Genomic DNA, 18,169 nt, shown 5'->3' on the forward strand with positions numbered 1-18,169 from the left:
TCCGCACAGTCTTAAAAATGTATTACAATACAATAATTCAGCATTAAGGCCCTTCCACTCTGCCAATACCCTAATATTATTTACTACCTCACATCAAGAGAATAGATAAAGATAGATCAAGCATAAGAAACACTAAACAGATCAGAGGGTCCTAGAGGCAAGAAAACACAGTAAAGAAAAATAGAAAAGAACATTTAAAACCTTTTCATCCTACTAAGCATTCAAATGAAATATATAAATAACTGCTTTTATGTTAACAATTATAAAATAGCTTATTAAACTAATGATAACATTGTGACTTTTCTCACATCCATTATATTTTTGATACACATCCCCAGAGTCTTTGTCATTTGTAAAAGGGAGTGTTATAAGAAATGATGACATATCCTGGAAAATTGCTGTTGAATGCACAAGTAATTACTATGGACCAGGTTCTTCTGCTACCCATATTCTGCAGAATAGCACCTTACTCCATGAGTAGTCTCGTTGTGAAGTTGCTACTGAATATGATTAAGGGCATGAGACTCTGTAATAATAGTAAAAATTTGAGATGTCTGAAAAATGGAATTTCCATCACACAGGAAATTCAGATGATATTTCAACATTTGTTTTTGTCTTGAAACAAAATGAAAAGTTGAAATATCAAAACTTTTCATGGAATGAAAATCCCCCCAAAATTTGATTTGGAAAATGTCAAAATGTTTCATATTGAGGCAGTTTGACATTAATCTTCATGCACTTGAACAGTCATGGTGCCTCATGAGAGTTGTCACTTGGATGCTGCATACCTCTCTTTCCCCCTATGGGTTGGTTGGGCTGTATCTCCCACAGACTTTCTCTCCAGCAGAGCTGCTGCCATACATCGTGGGGGCTCCAGTACCACAGTTCATCATGGGAGATAGAGTGGCTCGGGAGCCTGGTCCACAGAAGAGAATGTGGGCATGAGACACTCAGACTGAGGCACCAAGATGGCTCAGGCAGACAAAACAGATTAATGTTGAACTGACACGAAATGGAACCTTTTCATTTTAATTTTCCTGAAAGAAATTTTTTGTGTGTGAGAAAATAGACATATTCCCCATATTTTCCATTGAAAAAGTGGTTCAATGGAAAATTCTCAACCACGTCTGATAATAATAGTACACTCCAACCTATTTCATACTTAAAACACATAATCCAAGACTAACATTGTTACAGAATACAGTGAAGGTTGACTTCAGAAAATACTCAAGGGAATGAACAAACAAGTGAGAAAAAGCAATTTCTTTCCACGAGTTTTATTAACAAAAACGTGGGCCATACTTTATATTAAGGAATCGCCCGGGACACTGTCACATGGTGGTCTAAGAGTCCTTTCAGGCCTTAATTACAGATCGCACCACTTCAGGTCTCCTTCACTACTAGCCTGTTTTATTTTGTTGTTCCAGCAGCCCTCCACCTATAGTGCTATTTACAAGCCCTAGCCAGTGTCCCCACTTGCTTCTGGGGAAGGGAAGGGAAGGGAAGAGAGCACGCAGACATCCTGCCAGTCTCTGGCACTCCACTCCAAGGCTGCCATCTTCTCAATTTATATGCGTCCAGCTGCCGGGTTTCTTCTCCCTCTAATTAGTCCCTCAGCTGTAGCTCTACTCAGTTGATTGACCTTCCAATTAGGTCTCAATTAACCTATATTGGTGGGGATTTGATGACAGCATGTTGAGTCTGCTCCTGACTCAGAACAACCTATCACAGGACCATGTATGAAAAGTTTATAAAGGGTAATAGATATTATAAGTATGTTATAGACATTAGTAATATGTGTTAAATATGGCTATGAGCCAAGGTCATCAGCAACCTTATTGACTATTGAACTCTATAACAATATGAGTTGAAAACCATTTATTAAAACAGCTATAATTTATTAACCCTTTATATACAATTTATAAATATATGCTTCATATAAAGAGGCATCAGATTACCAGTGAAACTGCTAAAATGTCAATATACTATACTATTTAAATAGAATTTCATTTTATATAGCTCCTTCCATTTACAGTAGTAAATGTCTGTAGGATTTGAAGTATCTCAATGTCCTTTGCACAGTTATAAGCAAATACTAGCAAAACAGAGGTGCAACCAAATGCTGATTTTACAAGATGTGCAGTAATGTATGCCTGGTATTGGAGGGTAGGAAAGTGCCCTTAGCTAAAGGCAAGGTAGCAAAGATGTAAGAAAGGGGTTACATTACCAGATATTTCATTGATGCCCCTTTCCAGTGTCTTGCTAAGCACTAAAAAAGATCTGTCTTCCTGTTACCTTATATAATTTCCCAAGAATTGAAATATTATATTTAGAAGTGACACTGCAGCCACATAAAACAATTGTCCAAGCTGTGATCTCACAGTATTGGCAATGATATAGAGCCACTGTGATAGATTTATAGCTGTCATTTCTTAGGAGAAATTTTAAATCACCTCCAAATAGTTAAGGCAATTTAGTTTAACATCTTTGTTTTTCGCTAGACCCAATTTTTATACTCGTTTGGATGAATAATTAAGAGGACTACTGTGCAAACACCTATCATCAAGTTCAGTGCTTACTCCTGTGAGTTAGTAGCACTGAAAATAGTGGGACTGCTTATAGCATTAAGTACTATGTACAGTAGTAAATGTCTGTAGGATTTGCCCCAAAATAGCAGTAAGTGTTAACAAACGACTGTATGATAGTTCTGTGTTGTTACATCATTGTCTAGAGCTGCTGATGCAGAAAGGCTACTTGCATGTGTAGTTGTTTTTCAGTGATGGGTGAAATGATACATGTATGTATAGGGTGAAAGTCTGCTCTCAGTTACGCTGGTGTCAATTTAAAGCTCCCTGCAAAAACTCACATGGCTGCTACCTTATTATCCTTGAAATCCATCCCTATGACTCATTTCGCCTAGAAAAAAACATATTGCTAGGCAGGTGGTGAGCCAATATTACTGCTATTGTTTGGCTTGTTACATCTATTAATTGTGCACACAGCTCGTCTGTAAAATTATTGTTTTTTTTCTTTTCCCTCCCAGTCTGTTTGCCTTACCTGCTTGTTATGTCTTATCTTTTAGACAGCAAGCTCTTTGGGGCAGGGATAGTCTTTTACTACATCTCTGCCCAGTGCCTAGCACAATGGGGCTCCCTGGCTGGGAGTACCAGCTCTCCCCTGCCCACCTTCTCGCCGATGTGGGCTGAACCAGCATGCAAAAAACAAACAAAGAAAAAAATCTTTCATGGTTCATGTGACATTTCTGAGACATTTCATGCAGGACACTAACCTTGCCTACATTACAGTCTAAAACCTGCAAAATAAATGGAATGTTCTTGAAACTAACTTCAGGTAAGGACACATAAATAATTACCAGAATAGCTGAATAATTATAAATGTACCATATATTGCAGCATACCTTAAAATCTGCCTCACATTTGCCTTTAAGAATCTTAGGGACACAGTTTACTCTGGATAGATCAGGACTTTTGTAGCAATTTATACATTTTGGGCTTGATCCTGCAAGGTGCTGAATGCCCTGAGCTCAGGTTCCAGTTCAGCAAAGCATTTAAACACATGCTAAAGTCAATGGGATTTAAGCACACGACTAAATATCCATCCTTAAGGGCTTTGCTGAATAGGGATGTACTGATTGACTACAAAGGTAGGTGAGGGTGCCCAGCACTTTGTAGGAGTGGGCCCATTACTTTTCTGTTCAAATATCAGAATCCAAAGGCAGATCATTTTTTCTAAATTGGACTCAGTTATGACTTTGAAATGCTGATTGCTGATCAGTGAGGACATTTTCTACCGGGAGGACACCAAACACTGATCACCTTGAGGGTTTTTTTAAAACCTAAATAGGAAATGACATTTTTTTGTTTAGGAAAAATAGTGATTAACATAAAAGACAACTCCTTGTTGATGAGGCATAGAGGAATCATAGACTATTAGGGTTGGAAAGGATCTCAGGAGGTCATCTAGTCCAACCTCAAAGCAGGACCAATCCCCAGACAGATTTTTACCCCAATTCCCTAAAGGGCCCTCTCAAGGATTGAACTCACAACCCTGGGTTTAACAGGCCAATGCTCAAACCACTGAACTATCCCTCCCTCCACTATTGCCCTCTTTTGGAACATTTTAGATGAGATATCTGAAAAGAAGAGACCAAGGCGATAAAACATGGTAAAGGGTTACTGTTTACACTGTCCTTTCAAGACAAAAGCTTAAAAGAAGAGATCATGGCAGTAGCAGATCAGTTTTCTTTGGCTAGCAGCACATATTTCCAAACCAATATGCAGTGCAGTCATGCTCTGTTGACAGTCATAGCAAAAACATAAAAAAAAGAAGTTTGGATTAGCTGCCTGGAAAAGCACTAGATAGGATTTGTGAAACAACAGAAGCAATTTTACCAAGCCAGAAGTATACTCTCAATATGAACCATATACATTTTGCAAATCTACTCTGACATTTAAAAAAGGGATGGAGGGATAGCTCAGTGGTTTGAGCATTGGCCTGCTAAACCCAGGGTTGTGAGCTCAATCCTTGAGGGGGCCACTTAGGGATCTGTGGCAAAATCAGTACTTGGTCCTGCTACTGAAGACAGGGGGCTGGACTTGAGGATCTTTCAAGATCCCTTCCAGTTCTAGGCGATGGGATATCTCCATTAATTTATTTATCTTTTTATTTAAAACCACCATGCAAAATACAGATAGATTTAGAACTGACAAACTTATTTTGAGGTTCAAAATAGTTCCACCAACTCCCTACCCTCACTATCATTTGATTATTTTCATTTTGGCACAATCCAGTTCCAATCAGGGCCAGTGGTGTTGAAAATTTTGATAAAAGCTGTTCTTGTGCTATTTCCACCTGGACCACAGGCAGGAATTACCACAAATCTCAAAAGAAAGCAAGTTGTCATGAGATTTCCAGCCTAATGTTGCAGACTGATTCTTCTCTCCTACTGGTTTTACATCAGTGAAACTCCACTGACTTCTCCTTCCTTCTCATGCGTCATCACAAGTAATTAAGATTCCGCAGGCCAAATGCTACCCTCAGTTATACCCACAACCTGACCATCTTCAGATTTTGATCTTAATGACAACTGTAAAAGGCCATTGCCATCAATGGATTGTCACAGGTCAGGTGTCGAGAACGGAACTTCATACACAATTCTGTCGGTGATGCACAAAATAGCTACAGAACCCAGATCCTTCTGCAAGAGCTGAGTTGGCTCTGTGCTGTTAACAGGAGTCAAAAAAGTGGGTAAACTTATTGTAACCACTCAGATAAGCAGATAGGCCTCTGCATGTATACACGAAGCAGACCTGTTGAGTAAAAAATGCCATTTTAATATAGTAGTTACTTAGATGCAGTACACTTAAAGACAGGATATCTCTATTGCACTGGCACTAGGACAGGTGATCACTGTCTGACACTTGTCATCTGATAGACTTCCAAATGAGTTCCAAACTGGGTGGTGATCTTCCCCTATCCAAAAGAATTCTGGTTACTTCTGTGGGCTTACTGTGTCTTAATAAAGCCTCATATGTTTTCTGCTGATAAGCATCAAGAGCTATGTTGTTAAGGGGCTTATTTCTGGTGATGGAGTATAATTGTGCATTAGGGGTGAAATCCTAGCCCCATGGAAGTCAATGCCAAAACTCCACTGACTTCAATTGGGGCAGGTCTTTACAATGGCTGTGGGACTACATCATGGTGATGAACATTATGCTAGCTGCACCACAGAAGGACACATGAAAAATTGCAGCAACAATGGATGTTTGTCTCTTTACTTCAGAAACCTCAGCTGAAATATAGGCTTATAGATGGAAGCCATGCCCAGTGCTGAGGCTGCAAGGTTTTTACTGCCCACAGGTACATAAGTATAATTATTTTTTCACACTGCCTGCCAATTATCAGATATTCAGCCCTCTGTTTTTACTTGATTGGATTTTGATTGTTTGAGCGAGACATCTCATGACGATGTTTCCAACCAAGGGCATACACCAAAGACATCTCAAAGCCTTGTGGCTCGCACACAGATTTTTAAGTGACCTAAGAAAGCCTCTTTCCTTGTCTGTCGTCTTCTTTTAGATGTTTCTCAACTCTATCCCCTCTCCATCAGTACAGAGTATGAACTACCTATAGGAAGTATGCCAGGAATGGCTTGTACTACCAGAAGTGCTTGCCAGTCTGTGGTCACAAAGACTGTAGGGCAGGTCTGCACTACCGCTTAAGTTGATATAACTTATGTCACTTGAGGGTGTGAAAACGACACCCCCCCCCGAGCAACGTAAGTTACATCGACTTAAAGCAGTGTCCACAACGGTGCTATGTTGGCAGGAGACGCTCTCCTGCCAACATAGCTTCCACCTTTTGCGGGGATGGAGTAATTATGGCGACGGAAAAGCGCTCTCCCATCGGCAGACAGGCTACAGTGGCGCATTGTGCATGTGTGCCAATGTAGTGCGGTAGAGTAGACTTGCCCTAGACTGTTGAGACACCTGCTGGCCAGAGGATAGTAAAGGTAAGAGTCTCACTGTTTTTCTTGATCTGGGAGAGCCATTCCACTTTTGAAGACTGTAATGATTTTCATTTAACTGCTCGGTGCACTTAGGGTTTATTCTGCTCTCAGTCCCACTGTATGTTTAGTTTGTGCAGACAAGAAGTGGGGATTTAAAGCGTTTTCTAGAACATTTCCCAAGGCGTGTTCTTTGGCTATCATCACTGTACATTTTTGAGCATTCTGGTGGTGGAGTCAACTGGAGAAATACAGCAATTATTTATTCCAATTAACAATACAAACTCATTAAATGTCTATCCCCTTCTCTGATTAAATATATCAGTGCTCAAGGCAGAGAAGTCAACGTCAGAAAAATAACATGCAATGATGTCTTTTATGCAGCCTGACCAAAGCCCATTGAAATCTATAGTAAGATTCTCATTGATTCAATGGGTTTTGGATCAGGCTGATGAAGTCATTTTATTCCACACTGTAAGTGAAGGGTTTCTATAATTAGAATTCCATTTTGCACAAATGCACCCAAACAGTTCAGAACTTTGGTTCTACTTCACTGTGCATAGAGGGAAGGGGGTATGCCAGAGGAAGGCTGGCAGGTGTTGTGCTGCAGCCACTGAGGGACATTACATTGGGGAATAAATTAGACCTGCTCCTTAGAGGATCTAACTTATGCTGAGTCTGGCTGGCCCAGGATCATGGAGCTTGCACCCCTTCACTGCATCCAAGTGGAGTGGAGATTCCCGCTGTTTATTTATATGAAAATATCCCAAGTAGCAGGGGAAAAAAGACAGGTGAAGAAGAAAGCTGCATAAAATATACTTCAGAAGAACTGTGCCTGAAGAAAATGTTTTTTGCATGTTCCTGTGAGGTATCAGTAGGTCTATGTGGAGATGCTCCTAGAAGTAACGTCAGGGGATGTTTTCTAGTGTTGCAAGAGCAATTCCAAAAATATTTGCAGTTGCTTTCTGCAATCTCCATGGGATGATGACCCAGTGGTTAGGGTGCTAGAATGAGGCTTGGAAGACCTGGGTTTAATTCTCTGCTCTGCCATAAGCTTCCAGTGTGACTATGGCCAAGTCACAAAGAGTGTCTCTTCACAGGACAGTTAGTTCCAGTTATAAACTCTAGTGTTACCCCTAACTCGACTCCTGTCCACTCACAAAAAACTTCTAGCTCGAGTTAAGCAGTGTGTTAAGCTCAAGCTAGCTGGCTTATCAGAGGGGGTGGGTCGAGGCTTGAGTGATGCTGATGTTTGAGCTAGTGGTGCAGTGAGGATGCAACAGCGCTCCTTACAACTACTCAGCAGTAGCTAATTGAATCACTCTGTGCTGCTAATCATATCGCTCTGTGTAACTACAGTGTTGTTTTGCAGTGTGGCTGCTCTCCCTTGAACTAGGCTTGCTTGAGTGCAGTAGTAACTCCAGTGTACTAACTTGAGTTAACTGTTGCATGAAGACAAGCCCTTAGACTCTGCCTCAGTTCCCCATCTGTAAAATGGGGCTAATAATATTTCCTTACCTCACAGGGGTGTTCAGAGGACAAAATACAAACTAAAAGATTGCGAGGTGCTTGGATATTAGGTAATGGGGGCTATAAAAGTATACCATATGGATATAGCATACAGGAACCCAGCGTGAGAAGTTTGGATTTGCTCTGCCTTCATATGGATCCTCATTCACAGCAGCTAAAAAGCTTGCTGTAGTTCCTCCATTCATCTCCAGTAAAAAAATTGAATTCAGTGGATACTAGCACCAGGACAGTCCTATTGTAATTGGCTGACAGAGAAGTTGAAAGTTTATCATGCTTTCTGACCCACAACTGTCAGGATTTTTGAAAAAAGAACAGGAGTACTTGTGGCACCTTAGAGACTAACAAATTAATAAACCTTTGCTCTTTATTAGAAATATATTATGACCGATGGTAGACTGGAAAGCTTTATCCCACTACTTTGGTTTGTATTCTGGTTGAAATCTCTCTTTGAGTAACGTGAGTGGGGAAGGGGAGATGATTTTTTGGATTAAAAATCAAATAAAACATTTTTCCAATAAAGAAATTCTATGACTTTATGAGAAATGTAATTTTCAAAGCAGCATATACTGCATGCTCAATAAGAGAGTACATGCAGGACAAACAGAGATATACTTGTTTAGAACCTTTTCACAGAATGTATAATATTTTTCACAAATATATCTGTTCAGTGAATATGTATGCATCATTAGTTACCTTTCTGTACAAACCAATTGGACCCTACTATCTGATTTATGTGGGCAGACATCTGCTCAGATTTGCATGATCAAGGCCCAGGATTCATAATCCAAAGAAAAGTCTTTATACAGTTATGGTTGAAAGACCAAGGCCATACTGAATATAATAGATAACAGTATTTATTTTAGTCCGCAAGGTCTTCAGTTCAATGAGTAATAAGAACTAAAATGTCACTTACTTTAAAAAAATGTATTTACAGCAAAAACATTCAGGCATTTTAAAGTAAATGAGGTTACATGTGCATAAATGGGGCAGAATTTGGATCTGACCAAGTGTCAGACTGTAGGATTCTGTCGGAAGGTGAAGAGCTGTTTTGCTGACTCAGGCTAACAGCCAGACCATCGTGTTAGCACCAACCCAGTGTTATAAAAGGCTGAGTTCCTCTTGGCATCAGAAAGAGCTACAGGGAGAGACAGCAAATCTGGTTCAGAAAAGCCTTTTAATATTGTAAGTGCAGTCCTGCTTTTGGACTCTACTTAAATATAAAGGCTAACCCACAGGAAGGAAAGGAGTTTTGTACTATACATCTGTGTGCGCCCATTGTGTCCTTAAATCCTGTATTTATGCATGCATATTAGGCAACTGTGCACAGAAAAGGATAGGATTGAATTTACACTTCCAACATACATGGAGGCATGTGAGCTAAAGCATCAGCTGTAGAGTGGTTCCACTGCCACTTAAATAGGTTATAAAGTCAGAAGGGACCATTGTTCTGTTCTAATCTGACTTCCTGTGGAACACAGGTCATAGGACTGCCCGGAATGGGAACTGATTGTAGTGCTGGGCAATTTCCACTTCTCTCCCCTGGGTCCCTCCCATTTCAATGCCCGGGGGAAGAATTTCTTCCTCCAGTTGCCCCCTTGGGAGACCTCCAGAGCATGACACAGACACTTGTGCTAAATACTGATTCTAGGATTTTGCCCTCAGTTGTTTTAAAGATACACCAGTTATAAATACGAAAATTGAGCTCAAACAAATCCAACTCTCAGAAATGCTATTATGGTGATGGGAGGACCACTGTGAAGAAAAAGGTTCTGAAGCGAAGGACAGAATAAGGTCAGAAAGCAATCTGTAGGATTGCAGACTCATTTTGGCTGCTCCTTGTAACAATCTTTCTCAGATCAGCGAAAGAACAAATGGAGTTGATTACAAACCCACAAAAACCAACAACAAAATAAAAATAGATGGCAAACGGCATTCTGACAGCTTTGTCCTTGTAAGGGGACGGTAATATTCAGGCACCTGAAATGTCAATCAGATGTGTGAACTGCCACTGATCAGACTGGAGACAATGCAATTACTTACCAGTCATCAATCAATAATTCTAAGCATGAATTTCCTCAATAAATATCTCCCCCACAGTGCATGGCCTGTACTTACCCTGAGAAGCATTTGCTAGTTATAAACCAATCTATGCTGACCTTCTATGTCAATACCACTTTATTTGCTTAGACTTTTCATATCACTCCTTCTGTTACCATTCCCCAGGTACAGCCAAACTGAAAAACCTGGCATGCAAGAGTGGGTAGGACCCACAGGAGATGTTGAAAAACATACTGTGATGGTTTGGGGGATCTGTCTTATGAATTCTGATTGTTATTATTATAAAACTGTTGTATCATGGATTGCCTCTGGGTCTGTGTAATCACCATGACTTACAAGCCGGTAAGCATGTCTCTGCTAGACCAAGGACAATCGTGAAAGAACTATCAGCACCTGAATAGGTCTTACCTGGGGAGCACAAAAGAGTAATTGCATCCTAGGGGAAAACTGTTCTCTCCACCTTCTCTCTGCAGGGGGCTGGCACTGGCAGAATGGAAAATTCCCAAACAAGGGGAAGAGGCAAGGGTTTGTACTCACAGAGAAAAGACAGAGACACACAGAGGAAATTTGGTCAAAAGAAGGGAAGGGGACAGAGGAAGCAAGCTCACCTAGGGAGAAAAGCTTCAAGTTTAGGAAGAGAAGTCATGCAGCTGCAGGGGAAGGGTCCTGGATCCTACAGAGGACCCTAACCCCAGCCCACAGAATGCTCTGGAGTGGTGAAGAGACTAAATCAGGGAAATGAGTTTAGGGTTTATTTGTTTTTGTATAGATCTGTGTATTTCTCCTGTGATTAAATAAAGAGCAATCATGTGTTAGATTTCTATACGTTGTGTCTGTGTTGTATGCTACACTTGCCATGTGGCCCTTTGAAGAGGTAAACCAGAGGACTCACACCTTTGGGTGGTGTTCTGGGAGACGTGTTTAAGTTACAAGGGAAGCCAGAGGCATCAGAATTATTTCCAGGGTGCTGTGCTGCATGCTCTTGGGAAGGGGTGACAGATAGAAGATCTGCTCTGAGAGTATGTTTAGGGACCCCAAGACAGTGACAGCACCTGGGCTCTGTTCAGACTCCGGAGGCTTAAAACACCCAGGATCTAGTGTCTGGGTCCCCTCACAGCAATCTGGTGAGCTGCTGACTGGGGGAGCCTGACCAGATCTATCATACATACTATAAAGAAGTTTGTTATCGTAGTTTAAAAGCTATGAGGGCAAGGTTCTGCCAACATTTACTTATGCTGTATAGTTGCTTGATCCTCAGTATTTCAATGGGACTACTTGAGGAGAAAGGCACTATGTAGTGTCAAATCAGGGGGGCTACTTGAACAGGATGTTGTTCTCAGTGTAAGGGTAGCAGAATCTAGCCTTAAATAACTAAGTGGTGCACCATTAACCATGTTATCTCTAGAGAACTGACCTCAAATCCAGGCTTAGGTCACAAGGGAAAATGAGCTTGGTTGTCTCATCCTAAATCCCATTTGCACATATAACAAAATAATGTGATAAGGCAGCATGACTGTTGGTCTCTGACCAAGCAAGAGCAAGGATTGATATAGCAGAGGAAAATAGCAAATTTCCTTGCACAACCATATATCTGGCTTTAGACAGTGCTGTCAGTCGCTACAGTCTGTATAGCCTGTACAATAAAAGCCACTCACATATTATAAAAAGAAAACATATCACTCTCACAGATCTTGGGATACAGACCAGTCCTCGCTTACAGACAGCCCCCAACCTGAAGCAAATACTCTCCAACAACCACACACCATACAACATAAACACTAACCCAGGAACCTATCCTTGCAACAAAGCCCAATGCCAACTCTGTCCACATATCTATTCAAGTGACATCATCATAGGACCTAATCACATCAGCCACGCCATCAGGGGCTCGTTCACCTGCACATCTACCAACGTGATATATGCCATCGTGTGCCAGCAATGCCCCTCTGCCATATACATTGGCCAAACCGGACAGTCTCTACGCAAAAGAATAAATGGACACAAATCTGACATCGGGAATCATAACATTCAAAAACCAGTGGGAGAACACTTCAACCTCTCTAACCACTCAGTGACAGACTTGAAGGTGGCAATTTTGCAACAAAAAAACTTCAAAAACAGACTCCAAAGAGAGACTAATGAACTTGAATTAATATGCAAATTAGATACAATTAACTTAGGTTTGAAGAGAGACTGGGAATGGTTGGGTCATTACACTAATTGAATCTATTTCCCCATGTTAAGCATCCTCACACCTTCTATGGGTCTTCTCGATTATCACTTCAAAGGGTTTTTTCCCCCCCCTCCTGCTGATGATAGCTCATCTCAGTTGATTGGCCTCTTACAGTTGGTATGGCTACTTCCACCTTTTCATGTTCTCTGTATGTATAAATATCTTCTTGCTGTGTGTTCCATTCTATGCATCCGATGAAGTGGGCTGTAGCCCACGAAAGCTTATGCTCAAATAAATTTGTTAGTCTCTAAGGTGCCACAAGTACTCCTGTTCTTTTTGCGGATACAGACTAACACGGCTGCTACTCTGAAACATATCACAATGTGTAACTGGTGCTTTTTAACAACAATAAGGTACATCAGGCCATGATGTGACTGTCGAATCATTTATAAAATACTTATACAATTGTCACTTGCTTATCCATGCAAAAAATAATTAAGCAAAAGATCACAAGGTTCAGCTACACATGTACTTAAAAGCAAAAGTGATACAGTGATATTCAAAATAGCTCTAGCATTAAAAATAAGAGCTGCTTGACCAAAGGGATGTACTTTTCATGAAAATTTTCATGAATATTTCATCTCTTTTTTTTAGGGGGGAGATCAAAATTCAAAATGTTTATGAAAAATGTAATGAAAATTCCATATGTTGGTATTTTCAACCAGCTATATTTAAAATGTTACTTAGGTATAATATTTTGACAGTAGTGAGATGTGTTTGAATAACTGCTAGATATAAAAGAGCCACTACTACACTCCAGCAAAGATTACACAATACATCAAATAATTCTGCCAAAACCTCATTTCTGTGTTTTCTCCTAGCATCTAGTGACAACCAAGTCCTATTTCATGGAAAAGCAGCATATGGTAGAAAACTCCATGAGGTGTCAGAAATAAATGTAGAAGCCAGTTTATTTGAAAACCTCGAGAATTTGGGAACATTTACAAGATGTTCCAGTGTTTTCCTGGATTTACAAGGCATACAGCAAGTTAAATTTATAACATAAAACTCAGTGGGCCGAAACAAGTGTTTTAGAGACCTTATTTTCAGCATTGCTTCAGGATTTTTACTGTTCTCTTGCTCATGGGGCATTTCCAAAGCTACCTGTTTTGTGTCTACATTATCCTTTAACTGTTTGCTTTTGATGCCACCTGGTTGCTTTTATGAAGAACCATCATGAGGTCACAAACATTGAATTATGTTTGGAGGGAAGAGATACCTGATTTTCCACACAGATAAGTCAGATTTCAGCACTAACAGAAAAGGAAATTGGTGATGATCAAGTTACAAAATCTGCAGCTAATTGGAACTAGGTTGATCTATCAAAGTCGCTGGAAATTTCCTTAAACCAGATCCTGTGTCCAGAGCAGGGAACTGAGAGTCTGGAGTTCTGGGTTTTATTCCCAACTTTGTCAGTGACTCATTCACTATGTACCTTGAGCAAATCATTTAGGCCTACATTTTCAAAAAATTGTTTTTGATTTTGAGTGCCCACCTTTGGATACCCAAAGCTTGATTTTCTGAGGTTCTGAGCATGCATAACTCTAATTGAATTAAATGGGAACTGTAGTAGCTCTGAAAATTAGGCCTTAGATATTTAAAACTGGACATCCAAAAGTTGAGGCACCTAAAATCAGAGGCCCTTAAATTGACCCTTAAGCTTTGTATTCCTCAATTCCCTCATCTATAAAAGGAAAAATATTACCTTCTAACTTTTAAAAATAATTTGACATCCAAAGATCCAAAGAGGTGTATAAACGTACTCCATGGTTTTGGTCAGATCAGAAATACCATTGTAAGAACAATAACAATAACTGTTACTCTTGCTTTTGTTATGGTAGTGCCTATGGACAAACCAAGAATGGAGGGAACCCCATTGTAACGGGCAATGTATAACTTATGGTATTTCTATTTTAAGAAGAAAATATTTTGTTTAGATCTAGTTTTGACTGAAGCTTTGGGCTGATTTTCAGTCAATCTGCGGTTGGCCCATCCCTAAAAGAAACAGAAAAAAAAATGTGACAAGTTTTGGAAAAAGAATACATCTAAAAAGTAAGTTCACTGGAATGTGACAGTGACTATTTTCTGAATCAATACATATGATCTTTAAAAGACTGACATTGTTAAAATTACCTCCGTTTTGTCTCAAAGGGACACCCTCTAGGGATAAGTCTGTCTCTGTACTAGATTTGTTCTAAATACACACTGCCACTCAGAACTGATTGGGATAGAATCCTGGAGCATCCCAGCATACAGAGCCATGGGATATGCCCCCAGCCACACATGGACAAGTGAAGAAACAGTGAGGACACGGTAATGGGGGTAGCACTTTGTTGTGGGAATGTTAATCCGTGTGCTCAGATCCAGATACCAGGCACCTGAGCTCACTGCGCAGTGCAGACATACCCTTGAAAAGAGATTTTGGGCCAAGTGTTGGCTGAAAGGGGGTTGAAGCTGTCAGCAAAGAAATGGTCTCCTGCTGTTTGATTCCTGCTTTGTTCAGGGAAACAGTACTCTATACATTGTTTGTAAATGAACAGGATTGCACTTGAAAGAAACGCTTGACTCCATCATCAATTTCTCCTCTTATTGGAAACAACACACAAGATCCCGAATTTTGGTTACCCGCTGGATTAAAAAATCGGTAACAATATGATAGAATCATAGAACCATAGGTTTAGAAGGGGACTGCAAGGGCCATCTAGTCTAACCCCTGCCACAATGCAGGATTTGTTGTGTCTGATAGAATAAAGTGAGGATAGATATGGGTTAAAGCATGGGGGAGGAGGGAATTCAACCCATAACCAGGGAGTGCATAAAGAGATCCTTGGGCTGGCCTTTTCTGCTATAATCTCATGTCTGGAAGAGAAGGAGAATAGAAAGCGCAAACTCTAATGCCTGAGGCCTGCCTTACAAAAGAAAAAAAGAGTAGTTGTGAAGGAGTTGGGAAACTGAATGCCAAAGGATAGTAGTTATCCCCTACAGACATGACGAACTGCTCAAGGGCAGTTTGATGACTGGTGAATAGACTTGCCTGCAGGATTGCTGGTAAGGTGGGTAATTTAAAGGCAGAACACTGCGATAGACAATTTATGAGACCAAAGGTTCCTTAGAATCACGAAAACCATTGAGAAGAGTAATGAATAAATGATCTCAGCTGAAATCACAGACTTAGGACCACATGAGGCAATTTCTAGAAAGAATTAGGAAAGGCAACAGATTGGATGATTTTAGATATTTATAAGACACACATAGTGAAAGAGGGCTGTTTAGAGAGATTAGCACCTCAGGCAAATATGATCAAATCTTCAGCAGTGGGTTGCTAAAGAATATAGGAATATTCATGAAATGTTATGTAAACAAATGGATGCCCATCAAATTTAAAAAATGCGTTGATTTGGGAAACTACATTTCCCAATACTATTTAATTTTGCCGTTATCATTTCCAATCAAAATACACAAACGAATATAAAAAGAAACTAGGACTGTCATCCCCAATTTTCTTGCAGTGTTTTCGACTTTTTTTTGGGGGGGGGGTTGTTTTGTTTTTTAAATGGATGGTAGGTATGTCAACATAATGGAAATTCCTCTGATAAAAGTGATTCATTATAAACCTTGGTTTTCAGGATTTAATTAGTATCTTAGCCATTTCAAATGGATGAAATGGATATATCATCTGTGCTTTATTAGTCATTGTGCCCAATCAAAATGCCCTACTACTTTACTGTAACTATGAACCTCCCCTTGACCCAGGACACTCAATCTCTAACCCAGAGGAACTTCAACCAAACTCCTGGGTCTGAACAACCAAAAATTTGAGAAAGATTGTATTCAAACACTGGCCCCTTGATCTGTAACAGTTACAACTAATACTCTGTACCTAAATCACTCTGAGTATTAGAAAAGTTCAGCTTTTGTTTGAATTAATAAACATTATCTGTGTTAATAGGAATTTATTACTCAGCAGCTCAGGATAACACCTGACCCGGCTGGGAAGAGTACAGACAATCCTGAAGTTCTTTTCTTCCATGTGTTATTGGATTTAAATAGGAAATGCCCATTACCACTAATGGGAGATGTGCAATAACCATATATAAGTGGTAGAACAGATCCCTGTGAATGTGATAGGTTTGTAAGAATATTAAGGGATGCACATGACATTTGAACAATTTATTTGTAATTCTGGTTGGCTTAGTTGGTTTGACTTCCACATTTAGATTTTTACCTTTTATGCAAAATGGTCCATCATATGCAGTTTTGGAACAGTCACAGGAGTAGCCATTGTATTTCTCGACACATTTACCTCCGTTCTCACAGTACATTCCATAGCTGGTGCAGTGGCCAGAGCAGCCAGGTTTCACCCCCAGTGTGACCTTTGCTCTCTCTTCCAAGTCCAGAGTCACCCCATTCATTCTTAAAGAGCGAATGCAACCCAGAAATCCTCTCTGGCCTCCTGCGGCACCTGAGAGATAAGGCAAAAATGATGAATCAAGAGTTAAACTGCATTATTGCTGCTGTATACCAAATAACCCACTGAGCTGATGACTACAGCTGGACATACTGTAGGTTGGGATGTCTTTTAAAAGCCTAAAATATTCATTCATTTTTCATTATGCAATCAAACTGCAGTAAGTCTAAGCTTTCAGCCAAATTCTCAGATGGCATAAGAGGTGTAGTTCCATTAGCCGAGGATCTGGCCTTCAGTCTCTTGGCTGGGAGACTTAATTTTTTCTTTTTCCTATATATTTTTAAAGATCACGTCTGGGGTAATAATAGGTTTTATGCTTGAATACATTTTGGATAGCAACATTTTCCTATAGGTTGATGACAATACATAGTAATAATAATGACAATAATCTCTTACACAGTATTACATTTTTCATAGCGAAGTTTGGGAAATTGGGAGAGAGGTTTAGGCCCACACTTTCAAACTACAATAGGAGGCACAGATGCTCAATCATCTCTGAAAATCGTATTTAAGTTGTCTAGATATAGATTTACATGCCCAAAGTAGAGCAATCAAATCTCAAAATGTGGGCATAAGTGCCTTTCCCAAGCACACATGGCAAGTTGCTAACAGAGAGCCAGCGTTAGGACTCAGTAATTTAGGCCTAAGTTTAACCTTAAGTTCCTTCAGTATGCTATTGGGCAATTCAGATTTATGGCACTAGTAGAGTTGACCATGGTTATGATTCAGAGAGAAAATCTAGTCCAATCACAGACATTTAATTTTGGTAATACAGTCAAACAACGAACACTTACAAAGATTTGTAATGTACCAGGTAGGACAGACATTTTTGAATCTCAATGTCTATTGCCTAATTATTGTCTGAATCCCCCCTTATTCCGACCCTCCCCATAACTGCCCGCAACTGTGAAAATTTAAATAGATAAAAATCTGAAAAAATGATTAAAATAAACATGATCAGTTGAAATGATAAGAAAATAAAAATTGAATTCTGCCAACCCTATTTATAGTTCAGTTTACTCAGCAACAGACTTTTTATTTCAGATCATCTTTAGCAATGCTAAAAATGTTAAAGAAGAGACTGAGCTTGTGAATAATGACTGTACTACGGGGACACACATGGCTGTTTCCATTCCACTGACAGTATCATATTTACCAAGGTACTGAAGGTTCTGTACATCATTTTAATTTACTTCTGTTGCCGAGCCTTCACTAAGATGTAAGGAAACGAGGTAAAGAATTTTTTTTCTTGTCTTGTTGCCTGACATATAGAGAGGTAGGAAAGTGCTTCTTTGCTCATCATTTCACGCAAACCTCGTCCTACCTAACAACACTCACCATGTCTGCATTGTGG

At 39.8% G+C, this 18,169-nt stretch overlaps 1 protein-coding gene across 1 annotated transcript in view; it reads right to left on the minus strand.

Moving 5' to 3' along the window:
• CNTNAP2 (contactin associated protein 2) overlaps positions 1-18,169 on the minus strand; it is a 1,144,465-nt gene that overhangs the window by 119,759 nt on the left and 1,006,537 nt on the right. Inside the window, exon 18 of the mRNA XM_065398395.1 lies at positions 16,573-16,809. Within this exon, the coding sequence (XP_065254467.1) occupies positions 16,573-16,809 (237 nt within the window). The remainder of the gene's footprint in view (positions 1-16,572; positions 16,810-18,169) is intronic.

Source organism: Emys orbicularis, chromosome 2 (genome assembly GCF_028017835.1).
Source record: "Emys orbicularis isolate rEmyOrb1 chromosome 2, rEmyOrb1.hap1, whole genome shotgun sequence".
In the NCBI taxonomy this organism is placed as follows: domain Eukaryota; kingdom Metazoa; phylum Chordata; order Testudines; family Emydidae; genus Emys; species Emys orbicularis.